This window comes from Palaemon carinicauda, chromosome 33 (genome assembly GCF_036898095.1).
Source record: "Palaemon carinicauda isolate YSFRI2023 chromosome 33, ASM3689809v2, whole genome shotgun sequence".
Taxonomy (NCBI): domain Eukaryota; kingdom Metazoa; phylum Arthropoda; class Malacostraca; order Decapoda; family Palaemonidae; genus Palaemon; species Palaemon carinicauda.
Genome location: NC_090757.1, coordinates 38,747,636 through 38,757,762, shown reverse-complemented (window position 1 = coordinate 38,757,762; position 10,127 = coordinate 38,747,636). Strand labels below are relative to the sequence as shown.

The 10,127-nt window shown below is 36.7% G+C and overlaps 1 protein-coding gene across 1 annotated transcript; it reads left to right on the top strand.

The window, feature by feature from the left end:
- The first annotated feature begins 1,687 nt into the window (after positions 1 to 1,687).
- Positions 1,688 to 8,791, top strand: LOC137625930 (dual specificity tyrosine-phosphorylation-regulated kinase 2-like). The gene is made up of 2 exons (XM_068356943.1): positions 1,688 to 1,888; positions 2,537 to 8,791. The coding sequence occupies exons 1-2, from the start codon at positions 1,814 to 1,816 to the stop codon at positions 3,095 to 3,097; spliced, it is 636 nt and encodes a 211-aa protein (XP_068213044.1). The 5' UTR covers positions 1,688 to 1,813; the 3' UTR covers positions 3,098 to 8,791.
- Positions 8,792 to 10,127: the final 1,336 nt, after the last annotated feature.

Here is a 10,127-nt window from a genome sequence, read left to right as displayed (position 1 = left end):
TCTTCCTCTTGTTTTTTTTTTTCAAGTTTTTTTTTATAGTTTAAATAGGAAATATTTATTTTAATGCTGTTGCTGTTCTTAAAATATTTTATTTTAAATGTTAATTACTTTTCTTGTAGTTTCCTTACTTCCTTTCCTCACTGAGCTAATTTCCCTGTTGGAGCCCTCAGGCTTATAACATTCTGCTTTTCCAACTAGGGTTGAAGCTTAGAAACTACTACTTCTACTACTACTACTACTACTACTACTACTACTACTAATAATAATAATAATAATAATATGCTTGGCCGATACTGACCCAGTAGCACGTGTTTAGGGTTGTGGTGGCCTATGTGGTAACGTCCCTGGCTGGTGATCGCCAGGTTGGGATTCGAGACCCACTCAAACTCGTTAGTTCCTTTTGCAGCTGCAACCTCACCCTCCTTGTAAGCTAAGGTTGGGGGATCCTATAGATCTATCTGCTGAGCATCAGTAGCCATTGCCTGACCCTCCCTGGTCCTAGCTTGCGTGGAGAGGGGGGCTTGGGCGCTGATCATATGTATATATGGTCATTCTCTAGGGCTTTGTCCTACTTGCTAGGGCAATGTCACTGCCCCTTGCCTCTGTCATTCATTAGCGGCCTTTAAACCTTTACTGTATCATAATTAAAAGTAAACACGGGAGTGGTAAAACTCCCATTGTTTGGAGGTGAAAAAGTCATAAACAATTGGTTTTGTTTTCATGTAATATATATTTATTATTGACCTAGAAATTAGTCATTTTTTCACGCGTATTGAATTCAGCTAATTGCATTATGCATTATCAAACGCGTACATATTTGGAAACGATTATATATTGTCTTTTGTTATTAATTTAGTTCTTTCTTTTTTCAAAATTGCTCAGTCGTGTATAAGAAGAAAGACAGGAAATTTAAAAACGGTCTTTATTATCGTTCCATGTTATATAAACAAATTAATAATAATAATAATAATAATAATAATAATAATAATAATATCATTCAGTTCTTTAATTTTTCAAAGTTGCTTTGTCGTGCATATGAAAACTAGGCAAATTCACGGTCTCCAGGATCGTTCCATGATGATATAAATAAATTAATAATAATAATAATAATAATAATAATAATAATAATTATAATAATATCATTCAGTTCTTTAATTTTTCAAAGTTGCTTTGTCGTGCATATGAAAGCTAGGCAAATTCGCGGTCTCCAGGATCGTTCCATGATGATATAAATATATTAATAATAATAATAATAATAATAATAATAATAATAATTATAATAATATCATTCAGTTCTTTAATTTTTCAAAGTTGCTTTGTCGTGCATATGAAAGCTAGGCAAATTCGCGGTCTCCAGGATCGTTCCATGATGATATGAATAAATTAATAATAATAATAATAATTATAATGATATCATTCAGTTCTTTAATTTTTCCCAAGTTGTTCTATTGTGCATACAAAAGCCAGGCAAATTCACGGTCTTTAGGATCATTCCATGATGATATAAACAAATTAATAATGATAATAATAATAATAATAATAATGATAATAGTAATAATAATAATAATAATAATAATAATAATAATGATAATAGTAATAATAATAATAATAATAATGATAATTTGTTAGGTTAAGAAATGTAACCCACCTAAAAGTCTATCCATCTCAAGACTGAATCGTGTATTAACCTCTCCCCTTATTTCGGCAGGTAATCGACCTTGGATCGTCGTGCTATGAAAACCAAAGAGTGTACACGTACATCCAGAGCCGCTTCTACCGTGCCCCGGAAGTCATCTTAGGAGCTAAGTACGGCATGGCTATCGACATGTGGTCTTTAGGATGTATATTAGCGGAACTACTTACTGGATATCCTTTATTACCGGGAGAGGTGAGTGACCTACTTATTTGAAGACAAAAATTGCTTAAGAACTTTATTTTAATGACATATTGATTATAAGTTTTAGGTTATGTCTGTGGCAACAAGATACTCCATTGTCTTTAACGTTTTATAACATTAATAATGTATCTTCAGGTGTCAATGTACAAAAACTCCAAATTCTGACTGAATTTGTTTAGCCAAACTATTTAGATTAACGTCATTTTCTCATAAAGAAGTTTTTAATCAAGCCCAAATGAATCCCGTAGAGCTGTTGAAGTTCAAACTTGCAGCAGATGTTTTTATATTGAACAGACTGACATAACTTTTTTTATAATTCATTTATGTAAGATGTATTTTAGTATTGTTGTTGTTTTTAAAATATTTTATTTTAAATGTTCATTACTTCTCTTGTAGTCTATTTATTCCCTCATTTCCTTTCTTCACTGGGCTGTTTCCCAATTGGAGCCTTTGGGCTTATAGCATCCTGCTTTTCCAGCTAGGATTGTAGCTTAGTTAATAATAATAATAATAATAATAATAATAATAATAATAATAATAATAATAATAAATGCAAGTATTAGGATTAGTTCTAAGTGCTTATCCAAATACATATTCTATCTTGCATTCGCAGATAATACTTCCATTTCAACTTTGCAGGATGAAGCTGATCAACTCGCATGTATCATAGAACTCCTGGGAATGCCCCCGACTAAGTTATTAGAACAGAGCAAGAGGGCTAAAAACTTCATCACCAGTAAAGGTTACCCGAGGTATTGCGTCACCAGAACCCTACCGGATGGAGCCACGATCCTCCACGGCGGTCACTCTCGTAGAGGAAAGCCCCGTGGACCCCCCGGATCGAAAACCTTGCAAACAGCCCTCAAGGGCTGCAACGACCCCTTGTTCCTGGACTTCATCCAGCGCTGCTTGGACTGGGATCCCGCGACGCGGATGACGCCCAACCAGGCCCTAAGGCACGGCTGGCTCAGGAGACGCCTTCCGAAGCCGCCCTCGGAAAAGAGCGACTCCCCGGCATCCACCTTGCGCACACCTTCATCGTCATCATCCTCTCGCACTCCATCGTCAGCCACCAAGCTCAACACCATCGCCACCTCTGCCACCAAATTGCGTGCCACCATAACGGACGACGGGGGAGCCTCCACTTTGCATCCAAGACATCACACGAAGTTACCGCAGATCACCAATCCAGTGACCTGAGCATTGCCTCAGCCGCCCATAAATGCCATCATCATTATTTCTACTACTACTACTACTACTACTACTACTACTACTACTACTGTTATTGCTACTACAGCCACCACCAATACCACTTATGAACCTCCTCCTCCGGCTCCTCCTTGTCTCTCCTTCAGAGCCAGTGGTGCGGCCCCAAGAGCCCTTCGCTGCGTGATTCCTACATGCAGGGAGAAAGGATTCAAAGGACTCGGCCGCTCACATATCACCAGACCAAAGTGCAATTGTCGCAGTATTGGGCGCATGCACAGTGATGGTGGCAGGTGGGCGGGGTAGTGTGTGCGGAGCGGGACACTCGCCCAAGCCACTTATCCCTCTCAGGCGCCCATTTCTGCCGCCACGCCCACTAGTCGTCTTAACACAGTCTAGGGTCACATCTATGGACTTTTTGACTGATGATGCTCCTGAGGTGTCCCTCCCTCTTGTCAGCCACAGTTTCATCATTTTGTATCGCAATTCTTTCCTTAGTTGTTTAGTGGAAACAAAAGGTCAAAGGTCAGCGCAGGAATTCTTGACCAAACATTGAATTTAGCAGCAGAAAAAGAGCGAGTGTTTCGAGAATTGAAAAAAAAAAAGTGAGACGAAAGAGAGGGAGGGAACCCTGGAGATTATTTGGTTGATATTACAATTTTTCTATGATCTCGCCCTGTTCACAAAATAAAAAAATGAATAAATAAGGGCGGTGGTGTGGGTGGTGTTGGGATGGCAGGTGCTGGACACTCTTTGAAAGCCACCCAACATCAGATTCAGGACTTTGGTGTGTGTCTCCCACTGTCGCTCCTCTATCTCTTAGTCGCTACTATAAACAGAATCCCGCCCACCGCCCACAGACACACACACAGACACACACCCACAGTCACTTTCTTGTTTGCTGATGCAATCAAAAAAACTTTGGTGTGAATGACTGAAGAAAAAGAACTTTATATACTCATTTTATACTTAGCACAATGTTATGAGGTATATATGTATAAAAATGTAATAAAGCAAAATTTAATGAAAAAAAGATGCGTTATCTATAATTCTCCAGCGTTGAAAGGACAAAAAAGAAAAAAAAAATAGGTTTCAAACTGAAGAAAATTGCAGTCGTTTATAAGGAAGTGAAGAAATAACACTTGATATTATGTAACCGATCTCTATATGAAGCTCTCTTCTCTGTTGGAAGTAGGGAACGAGAAAGTGTGATTTATTTTATATATAATTGTGGCAGTTACTTTCAATTGTACGGGCACATGATAATGCAGTGGTAATGTACACGTTCACATAAACACAGATGCTCATATTTACAAAGACACATCTTTGGCTTGTATACTATACTGTACAGTTCTGCCCTGTAGCTTACATGTGCTGTTCTCTCAGGCTTGTATACTATACTGTACTATGGCTTACATGTCTTCTGTTCTCCCAGGCTTGTATACTATACTGTACAGTACTGTACTGTAACTTACATATGCTCTGTTCTCCCAGGCTTGTATACTATACTGTACTGTAGCTTACATGTGTTCTGTTTTTTCAGGCTTGTATACTATACTGTACAGTACTGTACTTTAGCTTACATGCACTCTGTTCTCCCAAAGATAAACTCAGCAGCCCGCAAACCAATATGCCAAAAAGGAGGACCTGGTGCCAATATTCTGGCGACGTGCCCTGTGACAGGGTGGTTATTGTGGCTCGCTGGCTAACTGCCCAAAGAGTTGGGACTGAACATACTCTCTCTCTCTCTCTCTCTCTCTCTCTCTCTCTCTCTCTCTCTCTCTCTCTCTCTCTCTCTCTCTCTCTCTCTCTCTCTCTCTCTGTACATAGCAATTGTTATTTTATGGCATTTTTAATTTATGTTATGTTCATAGAAACAAGTTTACACAAACTCGCGTACTAAGAGAATCTCATCACAGAGAAACTAATACATCAGATTTAAGAATACATGATTCACTTTCACTCATGGAACCATTACCATTGCTGCATGACATGTGCCCTTACTTTTCATGCATTCATGTATAAGAAGTGTAAAAAAAAAAAAAATGATAAGATGTCAGAATTGCAAAACTGACGTCGCAGTCCCAAGTTCCTACCCAAGGAAAGACTTGAGTTTGTACTATTGATTTGGGAGTAAGTTTTGTCTCTTTTTAAATCGAGTTACCCTTAGATTACTATTGTATTATATAAGCTTTTTTTTTTTCTTGGTTCTCGGCGTTCCCTTAAAGTCACGTTTCTCCATATTGGACGAAACAATTGTTATAAGGGAGTTCAATGGCAGATAATTGTACACTTGCAGTGAAGACTTTTTTTCATTTTTCTTTGGCATTTAAGTAACTGAGGGTGATTTCATTTATACGTGGATGTATTAAGGAGAGGAGTTTTCACACTGCCTTTTTTGCTCATATGATAGTGTATGATAAATAATTTTACAGACTCATTAAACAATGTGATAACTTGCACTAGCAAAGGTGGAGGCTATCATAAAGCAAGGTTCTTTTTTTTTTCTTTTTTTGTGTTTATATGATAGTATTTATTTATGATTTCTTTTCTTTTACTCTGACAATCGTGGCTGTCTTCACGCCTGCCAAAGTTTTAAAACTGCATCTTACGGGTTCATCAGTCATTAAACGTCAGACAAACTATATTGTTACTACGTTGTTTGTGTGCAAGTGTGAGGACTATTGAGAAATCAAGGTGTGTCATGAAATACAAGAACAGATGTAAACAAAAGTGGTAATGGGATGCAGGCAGTTTTGTAACAGAATCTATTTATACAAATTTGTTGCTAAGCCTCAGCCGAGGGTCGGTACTGGTGTGTTTTGATATATGAAAGTTAGGGGCAGACAGTGACAGTTCTTGTTGTCCTCAGTTTGGACAGAATGAAATGAAAAAAATTAAGTTTATTAGTCAGCCTATGAGGAATATGCACACACTTTGATGTATACAGATAAGTAGATGCGTGTGTATATAAAGTCCTCAGGAGATAGTGTTTCTGTGTGTAAAATTTTTTTGTAGTAACCTGTTTTTCTCTTTTTTTTATCCACATGTAAAGTGCAATATTTTTAGGTAACATTATACAGAAAAGGTGGATGGTTATTGTGAAAGAATCATTAGGATTTCATAAATATCAATAGATCTATACATCACAATCCTGCTCAATTGTGCAGTAAAAGATTCACTTTATGTTTTTTCAGTTTAACTGGGTATGTTGCATATTTCGAAGTGAATGAAAACTGGTGTCATGGAGATGAGAGAAATGACAAACGATTGTCTCACGCGCACACAAAAACACATGGAAGAAATGGAAAATAAAATTTGTATAGGGAAAAGTGTGAACATAAGTTGTATGTTTCTAGATTAGTCAAGAGATCAGTGTTGCCATCTCAGTATGCCAGTGTTTGCCATTTTCCAGTGTGTGCATACGGTTGGGATGAGGAACCATTTCACAAGTAAAAATTAGTATTTGTTTTATTATTTTGGTTTTTATGGGAACACATACACAATAGCATAACCCATGACACTCAACGTACAAACAATCTCTTCATGATTCCTTTCAGGTAAATGATCACCCTATGACTCTCTGTACAAAGACTAGTGACTATTCAGAAGCGATTATTTCGAAATATGAACCATTCTTTGACTGGAGATATTATGGAAGCTGACATATCCATCGCTTGGTGGCTCAAGAGCGAAGAGTTAGGAAAGAGGACGGTGAAAATTATAAAAGTCCAATACTTTTAACTAGAAATAAGTAGGTGAAACCAGACGGAGGGCGAAAAAGTGGGGGGGGGGGGTTGAAGCTTCCTTTTTATCCATTACAGTTTAGCAGTGGAAACTGCAGTTCATCATATCCAAGGTAGATTTTAATCGCACAATTAAATTTTTTCCTCTAAATTCGTATTGAATTATATACATACACAAGCTAAATATTAGCATTAAGATTGCTTTTTAAAACTACAAGTCTTATGGCTAGCTGATGAAAACTCAGCTGAATAAATTGATCGAACTATATTGATGAAATTCGGGATCTTATATACATACATAACCTAAACGTTAGTGCAATAAATTTCCCTTTTAAAACTACAAATCTTATGGCAAGCTAATGTAAACTAAACTGATCGAACGATATTGATCAAATTTGGGATCTTTTGACAATCAAAACACTTCATTCCTCTTAATTTTCATCTGTTACTCAAGGGCATACGTTGGTAATTTTCATCTGCATTTCAATGCAATTCCTTTGCACTGAATGACACTGCACTGACACCATTTCAGTATTAGAAATTCACTTAACAGATGACTGACTGACCCATAAGACCAGTGTATAAACTAAAGGCATTAATTAATGAATTAAGAAATTAATTTTTTTAATAATCGTAAATTGAAGGATAGTCGAGTATAACTGTATTTCAAGGCATGGCATTTTTATGGTAACAATGTTAGATTACTTTACTGAGGCAAACACAGTATTATTATTATTCTCTCTCTCTCTCTCTCTCTCTCTCTCTCTCTCTCTCTCTCTCTCTCTCTCTCTCTCTCTCTCTCTCTCTCACCTGGTACACTGTAGTCTAAAAAAAATTATTGAGTAATAGTCCATGTTGTAAATTTTTAATTTAATTTTATTCTATTTCATAAGAAAGACTATTTAATTTTTTCCCACTTGGGCAATTTTTTAGAGCGAGAATATAGACACACTTATGTGATGTTACTGCATCTCCTCCAAAGAAAACTGAATTCAGTCACTGAAATAACGGAGAATTTATTAGCAAAATGCATTCTTTGGTTGAGCTGTTTTACATTTTATTAGGATACTATTAATGTATGAGATTCTTTCCTATTAATGTTTTTAACAGATAATTAACAGGGTTTAACTATCAAAATCAAAACATTAAAAAACCCATTGTTTTTAGTTCGTAACCGAAATAAATCGGATTTTATTTTACTCCTTATAAAGGAAAAAAAATATTTTCAAGAAGTTTGGTAGATAGTATGTTAAAATACTATCAGTTCCAAGTGGAACTAAAATCAGATCTGCCAAGAGTATTTAGGTTTTTGACTCAACACAGCATGTCAATTTAACCTCAGGTGACTGTTTACATGAAATTACATGGAATTTGCATCTCGGTAAAGTCGCCCCCTCTCAAAAGATGAACCTAACCTGACAGACTGTTAAACGCATGACTCTGAACACTTTTAATATTCGTTGTGTAAATAAGAATTTAGAAACTGACCGATCCTCGTCCCGACCGGTGTATGTGTGCACGTTTATTTAGGGCTTTCGGCAGTGTACATAAAAAGAGAGAAACTTTGTCACAAATGTACATAGGAGGCCAAAGTGCTGCCCTCTGTGTTGTGTTTCCCAGACCTTTGTATAGTTCATTCATCTGTGGCTATAAGTTCTGGCCTCTTGGTTTCAAATTCATTCATTTTGATTTTTCTTAATGAGGTATAGTCTCTTTATATTTGGTACTGTCTCCTGGAGAAAACAATACAGCTTTTTTTTTTTTTTTTTTTAATATTTTCAGTTGAAATCTCATTAAGTTTTTCTCTATCCCTGCGAATCCAAAGTCTTTTCCTTTCTCTTATTCTAAATCGTCCCAGATTGTTTCACTACTGATGTTTATGATCTAGAGCTCTCTCTCTCTCTCTCTCTCTCTCTCTCTCTCTCTCTCTCTCTCTCTCTCTCTCTCTGATGAATGCAACTCAAAACTGCTTCTTGTGTACCATGTTTTCTTTAAATCACTCGGTGATGAACAGTTGTTTATGTGCAATTGCATTATTGCAGTCCAAGAGCTCAGCGCATGACATACGGTACTCATCATCAATATCATCATCATCATCATCATCCACATCGTCATCATCCTAAGACTTTTTTTTCACACCTTCTGTACTTTGTAACTTTGGTGAAGACGGTAGTGAAAAATGTTAAAAAAAAAAATTATATCTTGTAGCTTTATAATGCAGTGGTAAAAAAAAAAAGTTGTTTTCCTGCTAGTTTTTAATTTTTATTTCTTCATTTCAAAACGCTGCCTGAGGGTACCAACCCAGGAACTGCTGTCTTCATCAGCCATACAGGGTGATACAAAAAATTTTCCTCATTCTTAGAAAGCCCGAGGGAGGTGTGATGCGAAGGAGAGAAAGAGAGAGAAGGACAGAGAGGCCTTTTGTTGGGCACTTACAGTTCTCTTCCCTCCCTAGAACAACACCCCTCCCTCCTCCTCACTGTCCTTTTGTATTTAAATACTATCCTCTTGTATTTAAATACTGTCCTCTTGTATTTAATTACTGTCTTGTATTTGAATACTGTCTTGTATTTAAATACTGCCCTCTTGTATTTAATTACTGTCTTGTATTTAAATACTGTCCTCTTGTATTTGAATACTGTCCTCTTGTATTTAAATACTGTCCTCTTGTATTTAAATACTGTACACATGCTGTAAGACATTGTAATATAGATGTCAAAATAGTTGATCAGTTTTGTGGAGAAATAATGTACATAATTTTTGTAGGAGTGTTGGAGTCCCTTGTACAACGCTCAGCGATCAACCCCATATGAGGAGTCAAAATGGCAAAGTGAATGTGTGTGTTTTTTGTATGGATCAAAGAAAATAGCCCAGTGATTCCTATAGGACCCCCGCCCCTCCTTTTTGAAGCACCCCTATGCTTTCCCCCTTCTCCCCTCCCAAAACCTTGATATATCCCCCTATGCTATTCACCTTTTCTTCCCTAGGTCCCCCCCCCCCTGTCCAGACTACTCCCTCGCCCCTTCCCCCCGTCAAATGACCTACCTACCTTTTGATATTTTTGTCTCAACAAAAATTCACAAAAGGTTTATAGAACAGCAATGATTTCAGCAGTATATAAATATATATATATTTAGAATAATGCAAAAAATATTTCTTACCGACATGTCGTTGGGGAAAAAACGTCTTTCTTTTTTTATTAATTTTGTGATAACTGTAAACAGTATGTAAAACTGTATGCGAGAGAGGAGAATTTGTAAAAAAAAGAAGAAAAAAAT

What these genes read in the sequence shown, in the direction of transcription:
- LOC137625930 (XM_068356943.1), top strand. Translation starts at nt 1,814, where the DNA reads ATGGCTATCGACATGTGGTCTTTAGGATGTATATTAGCGGAACTACTT. An exon ending in ATCCTTTATTACCGGGAGAG is followed by an intron (nt 1,889 to 2,536) that starts GTGAGTGACCTA and finishes TCAACTTTGCAG; the next exon opens with GATGAAGCTGATCAACTCGC.